The 24,868-nt window shown below is 46.1% G+C and overlaps 1 protein-coding gene across 1 annotated transcript; it reads left to right on the top strand.

Moving 5' to 3' along the window:
* The first annotated feature begins 399 nt into the window (after positions 1–399).
* On the top strand, positions 400–23,373 carry LOC105037048 (cysteine-rich receptor-like protein kinase 6). The gene is given in 8 exon segments (XM_073259413.1): positions 400–1,322; positions 3,365–3,490; positions 21,464–21,594; positions 21,785–21,995; positions 22,316–22,541; positions 22,636–22,786; positions 22,864–23,147; positions 23,149–23,373. Coding segments are annotated over 8 exon segments (2,181 nt in total). The 5' UTR covers positions 400–475; the 3' UTR covers positions 23,354–23,373.
* The last annotated feature ends 1,495 nt before the right edge of the window (positions 23,374–24,868 follow it).

Here is a 24,868-nt window from a genome sequence, read left to right as displayed (position 1 = left end):
TTATTTATTTTTAAATAATTTTAAAATAAATATGTTTAACATGTTCACACATATGGTGTAATTAGCTAATCGATTTTTATCTATTTAATTAAATAGATCAAAATAAATTATATGAATTAATTTATTAAAAATATAAATTTATTATATCGTAAAAGAATCAATTTATTTATGATCTGTTTTTATTTATTTTAAATTTAAATTTATCTAAATATGCATCACATGGTATCAGTGAGAACGGATCATATCAAAAATTACCGGTCTAACCCGCAGCTGTCTATTCCCCGTCACACCCACAGCACAAATATTCCATTTTGCTTTGATTGGTCAACCATCAGGTCCACCGTGGATCCGTCCCAGCGCACGCTTTGGACATCCCAGTTCCCTTCTTGCGCTGGCATCCACTCTCCATCGTCCGGTCATATCATCATCTCGGTCTGATCTTGGGAGTTCGCAACCGCAGCATCAATTCCCTACTATGTTCCCTTCTCTCCCCTCGTATTCCCCACTCTTCCTGCTATGCCTTGCACTCTTATTCTTCAACCATTCCCCTCCAGCCGCCGCCGCCGACCCCCTCTACCAAATCTGCGGCACGACCGACAACTACACCACCAACAGCACCTATGCTTTCAACCTCAACCGCCTCCTCACCTTTCTCGACATCAACACTTCCCTCTCCGGTGGCTTCTCCAGCTTCACCGTCGGTCAGAGCTCCAACCAAATCGACGGCCTCGCCCTATGCCGTGGCGACATCAACGCCACCGTCTGCCACTCCTGCCTCAACACCGCCATCCAGGACGCCCCCAAGCTCTGCCCCTACACGAAAGGCGCCATCATCTGGTACGACTACTGCCTCCTCCACTACTCCAACGAGCATTTTCTCTCGACCGTCGACATCTCGGACGAAATCATGATGTATAACGTCAACAACATAACCGATCCCAGCCGTTTCGACAAGCTTGTCGATGTGCTAATGAACAAGATAGCAGACTCGGCTGCCTACAACTCGACCAAGTTGTTCGCGACCGGAGAGATGATGAACTCCACCAACCCTCCTTCTCCGACCATATATGGGCTGGCGCAGTGCACTCGGGACCTGTCGAAGGTCCAGTGCCGGCAGTGCCTCAGCGGCTTGCTTGACCCGAGATTCACCCAGTCTGAGGGGAAGCAGGGAGCGAGGGCGCTTGGAGGGAGCTGCGATTATAGGTTCGAGATATACCTCTTCTATGAAGGGGCACCAACGCTAAGGCTTCAGTCGCCGCTAGAGACAGCACCGGCACCGGCCGCCCGAGCGCCTCCACTTATTGCTTCGGCCGGAAAAGAAGGTAGGGGGGATAAGATTGTTATTTGTAGCACCTGTGAACCTAGTTATAATCACCTAGAGTTGCAGTCTATGAATTACCCATCCGTTCTTGGTTTCAGAACTATGACTTTATCTGCAAATTGATCAGCACTCTTTCCGGGTCTAGTGTTTTATATTTCATGTTTTCTTATCTATTTATTATCCTGTCAATTTCATGTTCCTAAACGCCGGAAAAAGTGGGGAATTTTCTTCTTAATGTGCCTTTTTAGTCTATGTTTCTTCCTGTGATCTTCTGATCTCTCTTTAGTACCTTGTATTTCTCATTTGTACATAACATCTGTAATTCTTTTATTTTCTTGATAAAGTTGGTGGTTTCGGGGACTATCCTCCTTAACCTCCTTTTCATCAAAAAAAAAAAAAAAAAGAAAGAAAGAAAGAACCGTTTTCCTACATAATTTAATTGATGTGATTAACTTTGCCCTTGTCTGTTGTCAATTGTTTGTGAAGATATAAATTTGGAAATTCTGTTTGTCAGCAAAATAAAATTAGAACACGTTTTGTTATTTATGGAGATGTCTGGATCCAACATGTGTTACAGCTGAAATTTCGTTTTTTCTTCACCCCATCAAGTGTGTGATTCATTGGTTTATTTGTTTCTAACAAAGCAAATTTTGACTGTTTATAATGAAATTTCTTCTACCCATCAAATGCAAGAATTCAATGGCATATTTGTTTCTAATACAAAACAAACTTTGATTATTTGTAATGAAATTTCTATATCAATTTTGGTCTCCTTTAACTCTCGGCATTTTTCTGAATATTTAGTCACATAATTATTCTGAAAGCATTGCATCCAATCCTTTTAAAATTTCATTGGGATTAGGTCTTCCGAAATGTTTCTCATTATTTGGGTCGTCCCATGCCATCCGATGACCCATAAAAGGACGAGATATTATTGCATGGACCAGTTCCGGGCAAATGTCGGAGCATAGGGACGGTGGATTACACGCAATCGGGAACAGGTGAAATACAAGAGATAACGTGACGTGTTAACCACCGTGGGATTTGGCGTGGTCCACACATTGCCCCTTGTATTTCACCAATTCCCGATTGCGCGTTATCCACCGTGCCTATGCTCCGACATTTGCCCTGGTCCACTCGGCCCGGGTCAATGCAATAATATCTCCCTTTTTTAATGGGCCAACCAACAAGAGCAAAGCAAATTAGATATAAATTTCAGATATGACGTCTGGATCTAGAGAGCAGCCAGTTAATCTGTCATGTGTTGGGAAATCATTTAACCCTGTAAGGAAGGAATAAAAAGGAAAAGCACCCAAGCCTATAAAAAACTGAAGTTCCGACAAATAAAAATCTCAGGTGTATGTGTATTAAAGCTTAGAGAACTCTCCTTCGATGTGAAAGATTAGTCTAGAAATACATAAATTCCTGGTTGATCATGATTCATGAATAAAATTTGAAGTGTAGGGTGACTTAAAGTAATGGTTAAGATCAGCTTTTCCTTGTTGACCTGCAGTATAAAATGGCAACAATTTTATGTGAGCAACACAGCTATGCACTAATGATAAGTGCTCTAATACACAATTGTTATTTCCACAAACCGGCCAATTAAAGTAGGCATCTTTTTATATAAAGTTTTGAAGGGCATGCAATTAGCAAAGTTTATTCTTGTTTGATCAAAGATAGTTCACATGGTGATGAGTACACCAAATTAACACTCCCATAGGATCATTTTCTGATTACCAACCTTGGGGCACCAAAAAAAAAAAAACACTTGGATTCTTCTTAAATGGCAATCCATCTTGAAACTGTACTTTTGCTTCACACCTGATCCACTTACCCGAGGCACTCCGGACAGCAAGCTTGCAAAATAAGAACCGTATGGTCTATAAAATAATTATTAAAAATATCTTCTCCCAAACGTTTTTAACGCATAACAAAGATGCACTGATATGATGCGTGCTAACCATCAGCTCCATTTTCTGATATCATCAATATGTCATGTTGATATAGAAATACAGATAAATCGGTTATTTATTGATGCAGGAAAAAAGACTAATGTCACAGGTATGGTCCTTGCGATTGCTATACCTCTAGTAGCTGCATTCGTGCTGATCTCCATAATTTGTATTTGCGTCTGGAGGAGGAGGAAGCCCATCATAGAATTACCATGTAAGTAACCCATAACTTAAATGCTTTCTTTACACAAATTTTTTTCTTCCTATTTTCGTTAGAGAGCTTCAGTAAGATCTACCAAGATAGGAAAGTGATTTAAAAAAATTTCTCAAACTCAATGTGAATTGCTTTGGCTATTAGGAAAGGACTTAATATGAATCACTTTGGCCATTGTGAGTTTGGAAGCAGGATCCACCGTATAAGAGCCTAATCGCATGCGAAACTTATAAAGACTATAATTTAGACATACAATATCCAATTCAGATAATCTTTTCCTCCACAAAATCAAGTAATTTTTGGAGATCTACAACTTAGCGTAAATCCCTAGAGTTTTATAACGGATGAAAATTCCATTGTTGGGGCTTTCAAACAGGCTGATCAAATTGGAAGTTTTCTTTTTGAGGAATATTTTGATCGAGCATATCTTTGAATCTAAGAATAATTTAATAGAGTGATAGAATGCAAAATCGATGTAGAAGTCGAGATCTACCTCATATAGAATTTTAGTATTTTTATGATTTTTCTATTAGTCTTATTTATTTTTAGAAATATATTCCTATTTATTGGGTATAAAATACCCTCAGCCGAAATTCACAGCATGATTGATCCTCTCAAGACTCATCCGGCTTTCGACTGCATATGGTACCTCTCTGAACTGCCTCGGACCTCACCAACAGCCGAACTTCACTAACGGCAGATTTCTACAACTACCGGACTCCTACGGGAGCCGGATCCCGTCCCCAACTCCAGCTACAGGAAGACTTCAACCGGACTCCTACGGGAGCCGGATCTCACCTCCGACTCCGGCCACGGGGAAACTCCGTCCGGACTCCTACGGGAGCCGAACTTCGTCCCCGACTTTGACTACTGGTAAATTTCGTCCGAACTCCAAAGGGAGCCGGACTTCATCTCTGACTTTGATTGCAGGTAGACTTCGACCGGACTCCTACGGGAGCCGAATCTCGTCTCCAACTCCAGCTACAAGCAGACTTAGTCTGGACTCCTACGAGAGCCGGACTCCGGCCCCGACCTCAACGGCTGGAAGGCTTCGACCGGACTCCTACAGGAGCTGAATCTCGTCTCCAACTCCAGCTACAAGTAGACTTAGTCCGGACTCCTACGAGAGCCGGACTCCGGCCTCGACCTCAACGGCTGGAAGGCTTCGCCCGGACTCCTACGGGAGCCGGACTTCGTCCTCAACCTCGACTGCTGGTAAGTTTCGACTGGACTCCTACGGGAGTCGGACTTCGCCCCTGACTTTGATTGCAGGTAGACTTCGACCGAACTCCTACGGGAGCCGGATCTCGTCCCCAACTCCAGCTACAGGAAGACTTCAACCGGACTCCTACGGGAGCCGGATCTCGCCTCCGACTCTGGCCACGGGGAAACTCCGTTCGGACTCCTACGGGAGCCGGACTTCGTCCCCGACTTTGACTACTGGTAAATTTCGTCCAGACTCCTAAGGGAGCCGGACTTCATCTCTGACTTTGATTGCAGGTAGACTTCGACCGGACTCTTACGGGAGCCGAATCTCGTCTCCAACTCCAGCTACAAGCAGACTTAGTCCGGACTCCTACGGGAGCCGGACTCTGGCCCCGACCTCAACGGCTGGAAGGCTTCGCTCGGACTCCTACGGGAGCCGGATTTCGTCCTCAACCTCGACTGCTGGTAAGTTTCGATCGGACTCCTACGGGAGTCAGACTTCGCCCCTGACTTTAATTGCAGGTAGACTTCGACCGAACTCCTACGGGAGCCGGATCTCATCCCCAACTCCAGCTACAGGAAGACTTCAACCGGACTCCTACGGGAGCCGGATCTCGCCTCCGACTCCGGCCACAGGGAAACTCTGTCCGGACTCCTACGGGAGCCGGACTTCATCCCCGACATTGACTACTGGTAAATTTCGTCCGGACTCCTAAGGGAGCCGGACTTCATCCCTGACTTTGATTGTAGGTAGACTTTGATCGGACTCCTACGGGAGTCGAATCTCGTCTCCAACTCCAGCTACAAGCAGACTTAGTCCGGACTCCTACGGGAGCCGGACTCCGGCCCCGACCTCAACGGCTGGAAGGCTTCGCCCGGACTCCTACGGGAGCCGGACTTCGTCATCAACCTCGACTGCTGGTAAGTTTCGATCGGACTCCTACGGGAGCCAGACTTTGCCCCTGACTTTGATTGCAGGTAGACTTCAACCGAACTCCTACGGGAGCCGGATCTCGTCCCCAACTCCAGCTATAGGAAGACTTCAACCGGACTCCTACGGGAGCCGGATCTCGCCTCCGACTCCGGCCACGGGAAAACTCCATCCAGACTCCTACGGGAGCCGGACTTCATCCCCGACTTTGACTACTGGTAAATTTCGTCCGGACTCCTAAGGGAGCCGGACTTCATCCCTGACTTTGGTTGCAGGTAGACTTCGACTAGACTCCTACGAGAGCCGAATCTCATCTCCAACTCCAGCTACAAGAAGACTTAGTCCGGACTCCTACGGGAGCCGGACTCCGGTCCCGACCTCAACAGTTGGAAGGCTTCGCCCGGACTTCTACGGGAGCCGGACTTCGTCCTCAACCTCGACTACTGGAAAGCTTCGTCCGGACTCCTAAAGGAGCTGGACTTCGCCTCCGACGCCAATTGCAGGTGGACTCCGCCCGGATTCCCATGGGGGTCGGGCTTCGTCTCCAACTCCGATTGAAAGAAGACTTCGTCCGGACTCCTACGGAAGCCGGACTCCGAGCTCCTCTCAGACAGGTGGCCAGCCACATCTCTCTGTCAGACACTCCAGTTGAACTTCGGCCGACAGGCCTGGACCCGATGGTGGGCCGTAGCAACGGCCACGATACTGCTCCACCTCCTGCGACGGATTCCGCGCAGCTCCATCACTCCCTGGCAGATCGCTATAATGACCACGATTCTACTCCACTCCCTGCGACGGATACCGCGCGATTCCTCCCACCTTCTGGCAAGTCGCGACAACGGGCACCATTCCACTACCCGCAACAGACTCCACGTGTCACGTTTCGGCGATGGCCACGATCCCACTCCACTACTCTTTGCAATAAACTCTGCCTGACTCCGGACAGTCCACTGCCAGACGGTTACAAATGTCACTATCAGTCTACTGCCCCCTTTTCGCCTATAAAAGGGGACCCCAGATACGTTATTCTATAAGCTCTCGTTTTTGCCTAGAAACTCTGCTAAAATTTCCATTCGAGCACTCCATTCTTGTTGAGGCAGAGAACTGACTTGAGCATCGGAGGGTCTTGCCAAAGCAACCCCACCTCCGGTTTAGACTTCTTTTGCAGGTCCTGACGGCGACCGTGACTCCCTCGACTCCAGCTTCTCCGGCGCAAGCGGATTTTTGCACCAATAGGATTGGCGCTAGAGGAAGGGCTTGAACCTTTGCAGTACCCTTGTTCTTAAAGGAGCACTCAACGGGATCACTTCTGGTCATCTTCTCCGACATCCACTCCTTCTCCCACCTGATCTTCGCCCGATGCCTCCCCGCAGGGCATCCACATGGCGATCTACGGCCTCCGCAGCCAGATCACAGGCTCTGGCCTCACCTCCAGTCTCCCAGCCTCTGCCTCCTCCTCCGGCGACGGCGGTTGGCACGGAGCAATTCGACCTGCTGGTGCAGTAGGTCAGAGGCCTAACTGAAGCTGTGCAGGCCATGCAACAGCAGCAGCAGCCGCAGGCATCGGTGCGGCCGGAAAGAGCATCGCCGAAACTCCAAAACCCGGCAGCGGGACACGCCACTTGGGCCAGCCGCCCAGTCTTTCCCGGAAAGATGAATCCAAGGGTGGAAAGCCCCCAGTCCGACCACGACTCCACCCCTGGAAGATCTCTACCCCCATTCTGCCAGGGGACCCTCGAGACCCGTAGTCGAGAGAATTTCCTGGACCGGAGGCTCCAGAAGATGAACCGGCAGATCGAAGAACTCCGCCACGCACCCCCCGCTTATGGTGAAGATATTTGCACTGACCCTCCCTTTTCTCAAATAATCATGCAGGAATCCATCCCGCCGAACTTCAAACTCCCCCAGTTCGAAAGCTACGACGGGACTTCGGACCCGGTTGATCATCTGGAGGCCTTTCGGACGATGATGCTGCTTCATGGCGCACCCGACGCCATTCTATGCCGAGCTTTCCCATCCACCTTGAAGGGAGCGGCGAGAAACTGGTACTCGATGCTGAAGCCGGGTACCATCTTTTCTTTCGATCAAATAAGCCACCAATTTGTGGCTCATTTTGTCAGCAGCCGGCACCCCCGGAAGGGTTCGGAGTCCCTCATCAATATCAAGCAGAGGGAGGGGGAGTCCATTCGAGCCTACATCAACCGCTTCAATGTCGCCGCGCTGGAGGTCCGGAACTTGGACCAGTTAGTAGCAATGGCCACTCTGAAGGGCGGCCTTCAGAAGAACGACCTTTTGTTCTCCCTGGAGAAGAAATACCCCAGGAACTTTGCTGATCTGTTGGCTCGGGCCGAGGGGTATGCCAGAGCGGAAGAAGCCTTCAAAATGAAGGACGAGGAGACTGCGAGAGAATGGCAGGCGGGAGACTCGGGTAAGCCCGCAATCGAAAAAGGGCCGAGAGAAGCTTGGCCACGTTCTCGATCCCCTCCTGGGCACAAGCGTGCCCAAACTCTGCCCCGGGTACGTAGGCAGATAAGTCCGGATCGCGGGGTTCGGCGGAGTTCTCCACCAAGAAGATTCCGCAACTACGCCCCCCTCAATGCCTCGAAGACCTAGGTACTGATGGAGGTCAGGGAGCAGCTCCCCAGGCCTGAGAGGATACGCACACACCTCGGGAAGCGCAACCCCAACAAGTTCTGTCTCTACCATTGTGACCACGGCCACGACACAGAGGAATGCATCCAACTTCGAGACGAGATCGAGGAGCTCATTTGGCGAGATCGACTCGATAGGTTCATTCGATGTCGGCCTGAGGGTAGAGAAGATCGGCCAAGGACCCTACCGCAACCCGAACCGCCAAGGAGGGAGGAGCAGCTCGGAGATCGGCCTCCAATCGGAACCATCGACTCCATCACTGGAGGGCCTCAAGGAGGGGCGGACCTTCCATGACCGCGAAACTTGAGAAACCTGTAAATGTACTGCTCACGACTTTGCTCTGAATCTAAATTCCTTTCGAATTTTGCATGTCTTTCCCTTTTGGCATGGATCTGTCACGATTGGGGATGACCCCTTCGAACAATTAACACAAGGTCATGTTAGGAACAGGAGGAGAACCTCGTCCTAACATAAGCCAAATGAAAGTCCGATTATTGTAAGATCAGATCAGAGGAAGGCCCGTTTAACGGCTCTCGAATGCCCCCTGAACCATGTTAGGGATAGGAGGAGAACCTCACCCTAACTTGAGCAAAGTCAAAGGCCCGATTCTTTTAGACCGGATGGGGGGAGAGGCCCTACAACGCCCTAATGTGCCCCCACAGCCATGCTAGGGATAGGAGGAGAACCTCGCCCTGACATGAGCAAAGTCAAAGGTCCGGTTCTTTTAGACCGGATGGGGGGAGAGGCCGAACAGTGCCCACATGCGCCCCCACAGCCTTGTTAGGGACAGGAGGAGAACCTCGCCCTAACATGAGCAAAGTCGAAGGCCCGATTCCTCTTAGATCGGATGGAGAGAGAGGTCGAACAGCGCCCACATGCACCCCCACAGCCTTGTTAGGGACAGGAGGAGAACCTCGTCCTAACATGAGCAAAGTCGAAGGTCCGATTCTTTTAGACCAGATGGGGGGAGAGGCCCTTGCAACGATCCTTATGTGCCCCCACAGTCCCGTTGGGGACAGAAGGAGAACCTCATCCTGACGGTGACAAAAACTCGGTCGCCCAACAAAATTGGTAAAGAGAAAAGTCCCCTCAGTGGCACTTCAATACTTCTATGCGACCCCTCAAAAAGCAAGGGGAGGATCCTCACTTGAAGAGAGGAGGATCCTCACTTGAAGAGAGGAGGAAAACTAAAAAGAAGAGTGGCGAATAACGTCGGCAACAGACGAAAAATAAACCGCACCAAAGATCTAAGGAGCCTCGCCTCAACAAAGACGGGAAGTTCCTACCAAACATCTCCAGCCTCTAAGAAGGCTCTCGACACAGGTTAAGAAAGCAGCGACGCCTTCGAGGTAACGCGGAGTTCGGACCATCAAGCTCGAGCCTATGGCCATGGACGACAAGAAAAGCAAGTCAGCGTAGTGACGGCTGGACACCTCCAAGCGACGTCAAAGTCGGATAAGTCAAAAGACGAAAGAAGTTCGACGGGCGATGATTCAACACAGTACGTGGACAAGGTAACACAAAATCCCCTTTTCATTCCATTTGCGAAATATACACCATGAAGCCCAGAAGGCCAAAGGAAGAAAAACAAAACGACGAGAGCAAAACAAAACCACAAGAGAAAATATATGCATAGAAAGACGGAAGGCCAAAAAGAGCCCTAGGGAAGCTCTGCTCCTTCCGATCTCGAATTATCTGCTTCGCCCCTTATCCAGGACTACCTCAGATTTTCAACTTCTTCTTCTAGCTCTCCCTTTTTCAGCAGCGCATCCTGGAATGCCTGACGGAGTCACTGGCTTTCGTTCTCCGCCTCTCGATGCCTCTTCCTCAGGATCTCGGATTTCGCCTCAGCGTCCTTGATGGTCTGCTGCTCACACACCAGCTGGATCTTCAACTGCTGCAGCTCGGCCTTCCCCTCCCCAAGGGCGACAGAAAGCCCTTCTGCAGTTCTTCTTAGGGATTGGAGTTCATTGGAGTCCTGAGAAAAAGCGAGCTGAGCCCTGTCAGCCAACTGCCTTTGAAGACGGACGACTTCGTCGGTCGCCACCTTGAGCCTCCCTTGGTATTCATCCACCTGCCTGCGCCAGCCGGCCCGATGCACGTCATAGCTCATCGTGGCATCTTGAAGCTGCTGCTGAAGGTCGGAGTCCTTCTTCGACCACTCCCGGTCGTCGTCAGCCCGGGCCAAGAGCCGGGATGAACTTCCCTCCAGCTGGCCGATCCTCTCCTTCGCAGCCGACAGTTCCATCCTGAGAGCACTGATCTTGGTAGCTTGAGCCCAAATTTGATCGCTGGCACTCTTCTTATATTCCTCAAACTCCTTCGCGAAGTCCGCCTTCCTCCGGCTGTACTCCATGATCCCCTTCATGTGGAGATTCTGAAAGCAGGTGGCCTTCGCGGTGGCTTCAGAGTGACCCTCTCTCAACCTGTGAAGCTCGCCTTCCATCTTCTTTGCCCCTTTTGTCAAGTGAAGAACTTCCTTCCTCAGTCGTCGGATCGTGGACTTCAGCGGGATCCCCAGGGACAGGGGAAGTGCTTCGGCAGGGCACTGCCATCGGGAGACAAAAGCATCAAGGCGCGTCTCATCACAGAAAGAAAAGCAGAAAGGGGAAAGGAAGAAAGGAGATGCCATCCACGACAAGAAATTCAACTTTATTGATCGAATGTTTCTTAAAAACAAAAAGAAAAAAAAAATTACAGCAAAAGAAAAATACAAGATCGGAGGTCTCAGACCTCTGTGGTAGGGGTGGGGGAGCTCGGTGTCCCTGGAAGGGGGGCTGCGGCAGCAGTGGTAGCAGGAGAGGGACCGGCCTCATCTTCAGACTCCTCACCCAAGAAGCTGAGGTCGAGCTCCGAAAATTTCTTGGCCACTTTCTCCTGGCAGAGCTCGAACCCCTTGATGAACGCTTCCTGGCCGAATCGGACATTCAAGTCCCTCATCTCCTCGGAGGCCTTGAACTCCTCTACCGCCAGAACCCTGGCCTCCGAGACCAGGACTGGAATCTGCTCAGCCAAATTGGTGACCTCGGCCTCCTCCTTTCTCATCGTCTGCTCCGAGGTCTGCTTCTCTTCCTCCCGGGCCTATTTCTCTCTTTCCAGGGCCTCTTAGAGGGCGATTACCTCGGTTGCCTTCTCTTCGAGATGGGCGATTTCGGCCCGGCGACGCTCCTCCGCTTGGATGGCGTTCCTCCTCGCCCGGTTCGTCGCCTTGATGTTGGCAAGGAGCTGGTGCCCAATCTGCAAGGGCGGCTAGGGGATCAGAGCAGGGGTCGAAAAGTCAATAGATTTGTTTACCTCGAGAAAGGACCCTAAGGAGTCCCAAACCCGCTGCTCAGGGTCGGCACGGTCGATCCTCTCGACGACTTCGGGCAGAATGCAGCCGTCGATCAGCCGCTTGATCAAGTCTCTGTCATTGAAGGGGTTCTTCAGCCCTTCTTCGGAACAGAGGGACTCTTCCACGGCGGCTCGGCGGCTACTCCCCCTGCGGGCCACCGACTTCCTTCTCATCCCCCTCTCGACTCCGGGCGTCTCCGTGGAACGGACCCCCTAAACGAGAGCCCCAGTTGGCGGGCTCCTTGAAGAGGCCCGGGGGGCTGGTGGTTCGACGTCTGAAGGAACGTCGATCGCGGGAGCCGCCTGGGCAGGCGCGGCCGAATTCGTCTCCTCCACTCTGGCCTTCTTTGCTGATCTGGAGGCCGCGACACCTTTTCTTTTGTGGGTCTTGAGGTCCCTGGCGAGCATCCGTGCGGCTTCGGCGTCCATTCCTAAAAAAAAAAAAAAATCGAAAATCAGTGATAGGGTAAAAAAGGAAGAAGTGGCACGCAAAAAAAAAAAAAAGAGAAAAGAAGAGAGAAAGAAGAGAAGAGAAAAGATGGAATACTCGCAGGATCTTGGGGGCTCAAGCCGATGTTGAACAAAAATTACTCCCTCAGAAGGTTGAGAAGGGAAGGAGCGGAATAGTCAAGAAGCTTCCGGACGGCCTGAAGGTCGTCCTCTCCCAGGCTGGGAGCCCGACGGACAGAGTCCCTCAGAGAGCCCCAAGGGGGCAGGCCCAGCCTCAGGGTCGGACAGTGGACGAAGAGGTATTTCCCCTTTCAGTTGTGGATTGAAGAGGGAGCACCTTTCAGCAACCCCTTTTTGCCAAACTGGGAGGAGAAATACCACCAGTCCTTCGCCGAAGGGTGGCGCTTGAAAGTGTAGAAATGCCTAAATAAAGAAAGGGATGGCTGAACTTCAACTACATGGCAAAGAGAAAGAAATCCTATCAAAAACCTAAAGGAATTCGGAGCCACTAAAGCCAAAGAGATATCTAAGAAACGGAAAAGGGCAACAACAAAGGGCGGAAGAGGAAGCCGGAGTCCGGCACGGAACGCCTCCTGATACGGGCAAAAACGACCGGGTGGGGGAGTGCTAGCCCGGTCGGAGGGGCCAGGAAGCTCCAGGTCGTACTCCGGAGGAACTCCGTACTGAATCCTTATCAGCAGGAGTTCATCCAGAGTCAGGGAGCAGGGAATGGTGCTCGGCGCAAAAACTGGGCGAAGCCCAATCCCGGATGTGGGTTCGTCTACGGAATGGGGGTCCTGGGGGGCTGAGGCAGAGGAACTCCCTGAACCGCTAGAGGCGGAGATGCTGGAAGACATTTCAAACAACTTCAGACGAAAGCCCTAAAGATCCCAGAGAAATCGGACGGGACAAGGGACGAGAGGTTGCGGGAGACCAAATCGGAGGAATACGATAGGAGAAAAGGCCCCCTAGGTGGCAAGAAGAAAAACGAAGGTTCTGGGACTAACCTAGATCGCTCTGGAGGATGCAGAAGGGCAAAGACAGGGATGACTCGGAAGATGCCTAGGGCCAAGGAAGACGCCAAGGGAGGTCAGGGCTCTCGAAGAAAAGGCGGATATCGGTAGAACTTTCAGGCGGAAAGGCGGGTTTAAATAGACCCTGGGATCCGACGTCATAATGATCGCGAATCCCCCCAGGTCGACCCGCGCTCGACACGTGTCCCACTCGCCTCGGCAGGCGGCTAAAAGCGGCTGACAGTTGACGGAGCCATTATTATGCCGTATCTGGGCCAGCGTGCTAGCGGGGATTCCGAAGGGTCCCTTCGAACCACCCCGATTCGAAAAGACTCCAGCACACGCGCATTTAATGCCAAAATATCTGGGGGCGGTCACGCACAGGATTCAAGGGGTTAACTTCGGCTGCGAAAATTTCTCTATACTTCATTCGAAATTCGAACTCGAAAGTAGGGGGACTGGTGTTGGGTATAAAATACCCTCAGTCGAAGTTTACAGCAGGATTGATCCTCCCAAGACTCATCCGGCTTTCGACTGCAGATGGTACCTCTCCGAACTGCCTCGGACCTCACCAACAGCCGAACTTCACTAACGGCAGATTTCTACAACTACCGGACTCCTACGGGAGCCGGATCCCGTCCCCAACTCCAGCTACAGGAAGACTTCAACCGGACTCCTACGGGAGCCGGATCTCGCCTCCGACTCCTGCCACGGGGAAACTCCGTCCGGACTCCTACGGGAGCCAGATTTCGTCCCCGACTTTGACTACTGGTAAATTTCGTTCGGGCTCCTAAGGGAGCCGGACTTCATCCCTGACTTTGATTGCAGGTAGACTTCGACCGGACTCGTACGGGAGCCGAATCTCGTCTCTAACTCCAACTACAAGCAGACTTAGTCCGGACTCCTACGGGAGCCGGACTCCGGCCCCGACCTCAACGGCTGGAAGGCTTCGACCGGACTCGTACGGGAGCCGAATCTCATCTCCAACTCCAGCTACAAGCAGACTTAGTCCGGACTCCTACGAGAGCCGGACTCCGGCCCCGACCTCAACGGTTGGAAGGCTTCGCCCGGACTCCTACGGGAGCCAGACTTTGTCCTCAAACTCGACTGCTGGTAAGTTTCGACCGGACTCCTACGGGAGCCGGACTTCGCCCCTGACTTTGATTGCAGGTAGACTTCGATCGAACTCCTACGGGAGTTGGATCTCGTCCCCAACTCCAGCTACAGGAAGACTTCAACCGGACTCCTACGGGAGCCGGATCTCGCCTCCGACTCCGGCCACGGGGAAACTCCGTCCGGACTCCTATGGGAGCCGGACTTCACCCCCGACTTTGACTACTGGTAAATTTCGTCCGGACTCCTAAGGGAGCTAGACTTCATCCCTAACTTCGATTGCAGGTAGACTTCGACCGGACTCCTACGGGAGCCGAATCTCGTCTCCAACTCCAGCTACAAGCAGACTTAGTCCGGACTCCTACGAGAGCCGGACTCCGGCCCCGACCTCAACGGTTGGAAGGCTTCATCCGGACTCCTACGGGAGCCGGACTTCGTCCTCAACCTCGACTGCTGGTAAGTTTCGACCGGACTCCTACGGGAGCCGGACTTCGCCCCTGACTTTGATTGCAGGTAGACTTCGATCGAACTCCTACGGGAGCCGGATCTCGTCCCCAACTCCAGCTACAGGAAGACTTCAACCGGACTCCTACGGGAGCCGGATCTCGCCTCCGACTCCGGCCACGGGGAAACTCCGTCCGGACTCCTACGGGAGCCGGACTTCACCCCCGACTTTGACTACTGGTAAATTTCGTCCGGACTCCTAAGGAAGCCGGACTTCATCCCTAACTTCGATTGCAGATAGACTTCGACCGGACTCCTACGGGAGCCGAATCTTGTCTCCAACTCCAGCTACAAGCAGACTTAGTCCGGACTCCTACGAGAGCCGGACTCCGGCCCCGACCTCAACGGTTGGAAGGCTTCGCCCGGACTCCTACGGGAGCCGGACTTCGTCCTCAACCTCGACTGCTGGTAAGTTTCGACCGGACTCCTACGGAAGCCGGACTTCGCCCCTGACTTTAATTGCAGGTAGACTTCGACCGAACTCCTACGGGAGCCGAATCTCGTCCCCAACTCCAGCTACAGGAAGACTTCAACCGGACTCCTATGGGAGCCGGATCTCGCCTCCGACTCCGGCCACGGGGAAACTCCGTTCGGACTCCTACGGGAGCCGGACTTCATCCCCGACTTTGACTACTAGTAAATTTCGTCCGGACTCCTAAGAGAGCCGGACTTCATCCCTGACTTTGATTGCAGGTAGACTTCGATCGGACTCCTACGGGAGCCGAATCTCGTCTCCAACTCCAGCTACAAGCAGACTTAGTCCGGACTCCTACGGGAGCCGGACTCCGGCCCCGACCTCAACGGTTGGAAGGCTTCGCCCGGACTCCTACGGGAGCCAGACTTCGTCCTCAACCTCGACTGCTGGTAAGTTTCGACCGGACTCCTACAGGAGCCGGACTTCGCCCCTGACTTTGATTGCAGGTAGACTTCGACCGAACTCCTACGGGAGCCGGATCTCATCCCCAACTCCAGCTACAGGAAGACTTCAACCGGACTCCTACGGGAACCGGATCTCGCCTCCAACTCTGGCCATGGAGAAACTCCGTCCGGACTCCTACGGGAGCCGGACTTCATCTCCGACTTTGACTACTGGTAAATTTCATCCGGACTCCTAAGGGAGCCGGACTTCATCCCCGACTTTGGTTGCAGGTAAACTTCGACCGGACTCCTACGGGAGCCGAATCTCGTCTCCAACTCCAGCTACAAGCAGACTTAGTCCGAACTCCTACGGGAGCCGGACTCCGGTCCCGACCTCAACGGCTGGAAGGCTTCGCCCGGACTCCTACGGGAGCCGGACTTCGTCCTCAACCTCGACTGCTGGTAAGCTTCGTCCGGACTCCTAAAGGAGCCGGACTTCGCCCCCGACGCCAATTGCAGGTGGACTCCGTCCGGATTCCCACGGGGGCCGGGCTTCGTCCCCAACTCCGATTGAAAGAAGACTTCGTCCGGACTCCTACGAAAGTCGGACTTTGAGCTCCTCTCAGATAGGTGGCCAGCCACCTCTCTCCGCCAGACACTCTAGCCGAACTTCGGCCAACAGGCCTGGGCCCGATGGTGGGCCGTAGCAACGGCCACGATACTGCTCCACCTCCTGCGACGGATTCCGCACGGCTCCACTCCCTGGCAGATCGCTATAATGACCACGATTCTGCTCCACTCTCTGCGACGGATACCGTGCGATTCCTCCCACCTTCTGGCAAGTCGCGACAACGGGCGCTGTTCCACTACCCGCAACAGACTCCACGTGTCACGTTTCGGCGATGGCCACGATCCCACTCCACTACTCTTTGCAACAAACTCCGCCTGACTCCGGGCAGTTCCTTGCCAGACGGTTACAGATGTCACTATCAGTCTACTGTCCTCTTTTCGCCTATAAAAGGGGACCCTAGATACGTTATTCTATAAGCTCTCATTTTTGCCTAGAAACTCTGCTAAAATTTTCGTTCGAGCACTCCATTCTTATTGAGGCAGAGAACTGACTTGAGCGTCGGAGGGTCTTGCCGGAGTAACCCCACCTCCGGTTTAGACTTCTTTTGCAGGTTCCGGTGGCGACCGCGACTCCCTCGACTCCAGCTTCTACGACGCTAGCGGATTTTTGCACCAACACTATTAAAACTAGAAAAAGAATCCAACCTAAATTATGCAAGGGATGATCTTACTACAGTTATAAAAATGGACTATGTATCTTAATTTATGATTCATGAATCATCAATGAAACAAAAAAGATGTAATCCCTAATTTTGCAACTTTTCCATCTTATTCTAAATTTCTTTTAATAGACTCAAGTTGAGTAGATTAAGGAAATTCTTTCTTCTTTTTGATCGGATTAAGTGGGCATATGAACTTCTATTCTCTACATTTGTGAAAGCTTTAGTTTATGGTCCATATATATGAGCAATACAAACAAATAAGAGAAGAGCTATCCATGCTTAAAGAATATTGACAGCCGAAGTTGAGTATGAATGGTAATTCTATCTCAATGGATGATGACACGAACGGATATCTTATACAACTAGAGGTAAAGATTGCATAACTCACTGAGATTGTCTCTCAATTGATAATGCTTTCAACACAAGCACCAACAACTCTTGTCATGAAGCTATCTTCCATATATGAAGATTAAAATCAACCATCTAGTGAGGAGAATCAACAACCTACAGCCACTTAGAATCCTCCCTTCAACCCTTTTAAAGTCAAAGATTGAATTGAGATCTCTGTATACAATGGGATCATTGATGTAGAAAAGCTTGATAATTGGCTAGATGAGTTAAAGACGTAGTTTACTATTCATAGATACATTGATGTCGAGAAGGTAGCTTTTGCTTATCTAAAGATTATTTGGTGTGGGATGATCCATTCAAGACTAAGGGTGATATGGGTGGAGATAATGAAGCTATTGTATTTGGTTGCACCATGATAATTCTATGTGTCAGTGATCTCAAATCACACCCACTCCTCAAATCACCCTCCAACCCAGTGATGGATATCTATCCTTGAGGTTGGGAATCTAAGATCACCCGTGGATAGTGATCTTCGACTAAAATGTAAGGATAAAAATATATCTTAGTCTAGCAAAAAAGGTTGGTATATTAATATACATTAATATATTATATCAATATTGTATATCTAATATTATATTATATTTGATATTGTATATTATATGTATGATATATGTTACATTATAATGTTTATTAATCATATTATTGTGATATTATGATTTAGCAATAATTTGAAATTAGAGTAAAAAATATCTTATTGAACTTTATATTTATATAATAAAAATATTTAATATATAACTTCTATTTGCTTATTTTTCTAATCAAAATAAATATTAGCATTAATAATATATTAGAAGTACAAATAAAATTATTTATTCTATAATAACAATTAATATATTTTTATATGATTAATAATTTATAGGATTAACAAATATATTTTTATAGAACATATTAATTATTAATATATTAATAAATATATTAATATTTTTATAAGATATTATATTTGATTAATAAATATAATTTTATGTAATATATTATGAGTAGTTTTGATATTATATAATTAGTGATCTCAGATTTTCATGGAATATCAAATACATTACTCATGGATATCCAGAGATTTTTAATTATTGGATTATGACCTACCAAATATAGTGATGTTATATCACGGTGATCCAGTGACTATAGGATTCGGATCATCGATGATCTTAAATCATAGTAATGATCTTATTCGGGTCACCAAAGAGTACTACCCTAAAGCTTTCCAATAGTGCCCTTGCTGGTAGAATTTGTACATTAGGAAAAAAATCTCTAATTTAACATGGAGCAAATTCAAGGGTCTAACCAAAAAGTAATTCTACTCCATCGATCATGAGAAATATTGGTGGAAGAAGTGGCAGTACCTGTGGTAGAAGCATGATTATTCTATCTAGGACTGCATCATCGAGTTTAACAAGAAAGTTATCTCACTTGGAATCTCCACTGATGATATGCAATATTTATGAAGTATGTCGGAGATCTCATGAGAGCATCCGAAAGAAGCTAATGTTCTTCAACATCGAAGACATCAGTAAAGCTAGCATGAAGGCCATGCTGATCAAGGAGAAGAATGGCTTAAAGAAGGCAAGAAGGGTGATGAATTCAGGAAAGGTGATGTGAAATCATGTCAGGAAAGGAAAAGAGCAAGAAGGATGTCAACACAGCTTGGAAAAATTATTATGATAATTATAATATCCATGGACATAAAGAAAAAGTGTTAGGAGCTTCACCTTAAGTTGTAATCGAAGAGGAAGAAACCAAAGGATAAGGATTCTAAGGAGAAAGGGAAGGCAATCCTCAATATTACAGAGGTTGAGAAGCTACTCAAGGTTGAGCAAACATACTCAGAACTAGCCTAATAGCAAGGAAAACCAACACAACAATTGTGAGACTTAGAGGCATGAGAAGAACTCTTCTACTTGAAGATCTAGATGAAACAAAGCATCATTGGAGCATTTGTAGTCCTAAAAACCAGAAGAATCTCAGCCCAAAATGTCTGGTGTAGAAGCTAGGGCTATAGATAGCTCATCCATATCCTTATCCTTTCGTTTGGATTTAGAAAGATATCGAGTTGAAGATCACCAAGCAGTATACTTTCAAAATGATAATTACTGAAAAGTACATTGACAAGGTAATATACGAAGTAGTCTTTTTAGATGTTTGTCATGTCATCTTAGGAATCCTATACCTTTGGAATCGAGATGTAGCTTTTTATAGATAGCAAAGGAAGTATCATCTCATAAAGAATGGAAAGGAATTTATGATCAACTCCTTCAACAATCAAGGTAACCTAGACTCGCCACCATAGTGCAGGTGAACAGCTTGTAAATGCATGCAATAAGTTTGTGATGATGATATGAGATTCCAATATCACTCATAAGAGACTAAGCTCTCACTCCTCCTCAATTGGAGGTAGTTTATGTACACGATAAAGATTTCTCACTTAAGGAATGGCTCCACCATAAAGTCGGATGTGAAAGAAGTTCAAGTGATTCACTAAAATTGGATGCAAAGAAGACAAGACCAAAAATCATCTCCAAGCAAAGCTATGTGATTCACCATGAGATAGAAAAGCAGTATTTCTCCATCTTTGTTCTAATTTAATAGGAACTAAGTTAGACAGGGGGAGTTCTGATTCAAAAGAATTTCATACTCAATTGGACTATTTTAGCCTCTACAAGTAGAACTCGATATGAATTATTTTGGCTACTACAAGCAGGATGGACAGATCTAGGAGCACCATCCACCACATCAAAAAGTTAAATTACATGCCAAACTTTCGGAGGCTATAATTTAGTTATATCATCCAGGAGGATCCTCAAACTTGATGTGGACTATTTTGGCCACTGTGAGTCAGACTGGACAGGATCCAGGATCAAGATTCACCATATCAAGAAGTCAATTCGCAAGCCAAATTTTCGAAGGCCATAACTTGATCATACGATATCTAATTTTGATATTTTTTTATAAATTAGATAATTTTTTGAGATCTATGACATGACATCTCCTATAAAGGGGTACCAATTAGGATGAAATTCCTTCGTCTAGGCCCTGAAACTGATCACTTAACCCACAATTTTCCTTTCGAATAAAACATTGATCGAGCATAATTTTTAATCTGAGAAAAATTCGATGGAGTGACATAAGATAGAGTTGATGTAGAAGTCATGATCTATCTTCTTAAGAGTTTTAGCTTTTTTTCACATTATTTCAACAAGAAATATCTATGTTAAGTAAAAGTTCCTTTAAAAATTAAAAGAGGAATCCAACCTAATTTGTGTAAGACGGATCTCGTTATTATAAATAAAGAATATGTACATTATTTTTAATCAATGAAAAAAATAAAAGAGAAAAAAAGGGACTTGAGTACTACTTTGAAAATTCTCATCTTCTTCTACATTTTTTTCCTCAGAGATCCGAGTTGAGCAGGTTGAAGAGAATTTTTCTTCTCCTCGATCGGATCATTATACAATGCTTGATTGAAATGATTTTTTTTTATTTTTTAAAAATTAGGTAACTTTTAGATATCTATGACTTAGAGCTAAACTGTAAGGGCTAGAATTCTATTATTTGATTCTCGAAAGATGCCAGTCAAATTGAAAGTTTTATTTTGAAATATATCTCTCAATCTAAGAAGAATTAGATACAGTACTAGTAGGCAAAGTTGATGCACAAATTGAGATCTACCTACTTTAGAATTTTTGTTTGTTTTGTGATTATTTTTACTGATTATATTTATCTTTTGAAACCTAATCCTATTCGAACTAGAAGAGAAAACCAACTTGAATTGTATAAGGAATGAATGACCTTACTACTATTAATTAAAATAGGGTCTATGTATCTCAATTTATGATGTGTGTATCATCAATGAAAGAAAAGGGGATGTAACCCCTACTTTTATCATTTTTCATCTTTTCTAAATTTCTTTTGAGAGATTTGAGTTGAGCAGGAAGAGAGAATTCTTCTTTCTCCCCAATTGAATTAGAAAGGATGAAATATTAGGTGAAGATATAAGGCTTCAATGGCAATCAATCAGCCTGCAAAATTGGGTGCAAGAGCCGACAAGTCATGTCTTTGAGGGGCGACAACCTATTAATTTGTCTTGATCTAAAGCAAACTTGATTTAGTTGAGCAAAAATATTTTTGAAATTTTTTAGTCCAATTATGTTATTTCTTACATAAGATTCAGTAAGAAAATGTTTGATAATAGTTTCAAAATTCTGTGCTCTTTTAATAGATGAGAATATCCCTGAGGAGATTGCAAGTGTTGAGTCCTTATTATTTGATATATCGACACTACGAGCTGCAACTGCTAATTTCTCCGAAGAGAACAAACTTGGAGAAGGTGGCTTTGGTGCTGTTTATAAGGTATGATGAAAGCCTATTGTGTAAACTTCTCTAAAGATCATCTTAATAGAATTGTTTTCCAAAATAAAGATTTATCACATGTAATTTTTATTTTCTTTATCCTGATCGGTTCTATTTATTACTTTATTTATTTATTTATTTTTTTGTTCTCGTTCTAGATATTTCCTGTTAATTTTATACTTTTGTATAGGGACTACTAGCCAATGGACGAGAAATAGCAGTGAAGAGGTTATCAACTAGTTCAGCACAAGGATTTGGAGAGCTGAGAAATGAGCTAGTTCTAGTTGCTAAGCTCCAGCATCGGAATCTTGTAAGGCTTCTAGGTGTTTGCTTGGAAGAACAAGAGAAGTTGATTGTTTATGAATATGTGCCAAACAGAAGCCTGGATACCATTCTCTTCGGTATAATTTCATCCTCCACAAAAATCTGACTGACCCTCTTTAGAATCCTGTGCGGCGACCATGATATCGTAGAGCTATAATTAATTTTAATACTGAATCTAGAACATTGGTGTTTGTTTTTATCTAAGCTCTCCTCTTCCACCTAAATCTAGATTTTGCATTTCTAGCTTAAGCCCTTCTAGTTAGTTTAGAAGAAACAAATGTCGGATCATCTAACTTTCAACCCCTCTTTGGACTTTGTTCTAATATGTATTCCATTAATTGACGATCAAGTTGTTTCTTTGAATGTATTAGTTGACAATTAAATTTATATGACATAGATCCTATAAAGCACCAACAGCTAAACTGGGGAAAAAGGTACAAGATCATTGGCGGGATTGCTCGAGGCCTTTTATACCTACATGAAGAGTCCCAGTTGAAAATTATACATCGGGATTTAAAAGCCAGCAATGTCTTACTAGGTGCAGAATTGAACCCAAAGATTTCAGACTTTGGTTTGGCAAAGCTTTTTGGTGGAGACCAAACTCAGGCACTACGAGCCGAGTTGTCGGACATTGTAAGTAGAAATCTTGAATAATCTATGCATTTTAATCATGGTTCATTATGGGACATTTTAAATAATCTACTCATTTTATTACAGTGGATATATGGCACCAGAGTATGCCATGCATGGGCACTATTCTATCAAGTCAGATGTATACAGTTTTGGTGTTCTAGTTTTAGAGATCGTGTCAGGCAGAAAGAACAGCGGTGACTATGATTCTGAATATGCTCAAGACCTACTGAGTTATGTGAGTTTTCAATTGTACAGATACAAATGTACTTCTATCCTATCCTAAATGACCAAATAAATTCACACTTCATGCAGATCTGGGAGCGGTGGCTGGGAGGAACAATTCTGGAGATATTGGACCCATCTTTAGGCAACCATTTCCCAACAAGCGGAGTGTTGAGATGCATTCACATTGGATTATTGTGTGTCCAGGAAAAGCCATCTGATAGACCCAACATGTCACAAGTTGTTGTGATGCTCAACAGTAACTCTGTGTCTCTCCAAGCTCCTTCCAGACCAGCATTTTTCATTGGAAGGAGCAGCATGGACTTTGATGCTTATCCAAATGAATTTAATTTATCTGGGGGTGCAAATGGCCAATCTTCAAGAAGTAATTGCAATGTCACCAAATGAAGTGTCGATTACAGAACTTGAAAGTAGTAGCTATATGAAGGTACGAAGAAGAAGAAGGTTTTTCAAAAATAACTGGACTTCATACCATGGATGTGACAGTTGTATTTTTTTCTCGGACCCTCAAAAATACTGGAAACCAGTGTGTATGCCTCATATCTACCCATTCTTATGAGAAAATCTATTGCTGCTTAATTTCTTTTACTATATTTACTTACAAAAGGACTATTGTCAAATCATTGTCCCAACAATCCAGGGCCTTAGGAGGAGCGGATTGGGAAAGACCTAACTTTTGGTTTTTTTGGCACAAAATAATGGTCCTAGAACTTGAACCCGTATCATCGCACATATCAATCCAATCCTTTTACTGTTGCAAACCTGGATTATATTGTACTTCTTTGGAGATTTCTCTCACCATGGATTCCTAAGTTTCAGCTTTGCATGATGACTCTTTCTTCACACAATGTCATTGATGAAGAGCCATTTGATACGCTTCCAAAGTTATATTTTTTTAGTGCTTTATTCTTTACCAACATCTCTTTTGGCCAAACCTTATACCATTCCTCAATGGATGTTATAGGAGGCTTAACTAAATTCAGCCTCGTTCGGTTACTATTAGTTTTACTTGAACTCATCTTGTTTGGTATAGCATTGTTGACCCCATTAGACTAGCCGACCAACCTTTCTAGTTGTCTGATTAGATGGAAGCCTACCTCCATCCCATCTTTGTTACAAAACACCTTATTCTCAAACTTAACAGATTTATAATTATCATCCCTGTAGCATCTCATCACACTTTCTTTGTTTTAAATATAAACCGGACCTTTGATTTGCCTTCTCTCCGGTAACAACCTTATGCCGATGGTTTATACTTCAATCTCTTCTTTCCCACCTACTAACTGGCAATATTGGGTCTGATTTCTTTGGTACCATTTCTAGTATTGTATCACCATTTTCAATGTGATATCAAACTCGGGTACTTGATTATAAAATCGACATGGAACTTCTAGATGCAATAATTCTTGATTTCTTAGATCTAGAAACTCTTTTTCCCATTGTTGTGTTTCTTTTAATGCTTGTTTCTTCACTTCATTAGTTTGTTGTGCTCTTTATGGTCGTGATCACCTCCCAGATTAATCAAATTTGCACTCATAGTGTCAATTGTTACCTTTGGAAAGGATCTCCATTGATTAGCATGACATCTTATCCTTATCAGAAAACTTCAACCCGTCTTGATAATAGATTTTTGTATAACATTCCTAAACACCAAATAATTATTTATATTATGACTCCACCAATTATGCCACTTCCCTTTTAGCTTTTCTTTGATGGTATTTTATGATCTTCTGGCAGCTTGATTTGTTTATCCTTTAGTAGGTAGTCAAAAATTTGATCCATCTTGGTATGTCAAATACATATTTTTCTTCTTTCAATGGAGTTTAATAGTTGTCATTGATCAAACGTGCATATTCAGTCTACTTAATACCCTACAGATATAAGGTTTTTCAATAAGAATCTTGCAACATCTATCTTTGTATCAACATCTCCACCTACTTCCTCAGATTTGGCCTCAATGGCTGAAATATCATAACTAAAGTCCCTACGATAGGTCCCTATGTAGGTTTCTTTTATTTTTCTGTCCTAAGAATAGTTTCATAATTTACAATCTGGGATGTCAATTGAAATAAAT

Source organism: Elaeis guineensis, chromosome 6, assembly GCF_000442705.2.
Source record: "Elaeis guineensis isolate ETL-2024a chromosome 6, EG11, whole genome shotgun sequence".
NCBI classification, from domain to species: Eukaryota; Viridiplantae; Streptophyta; class Magnoliopsida; order Arecales; family Arecaceae; genus Elaeis; species Elaeis guineensis.
This window is presented reverse-complemented; position numbering and strand designations above follow the sequence as displayed.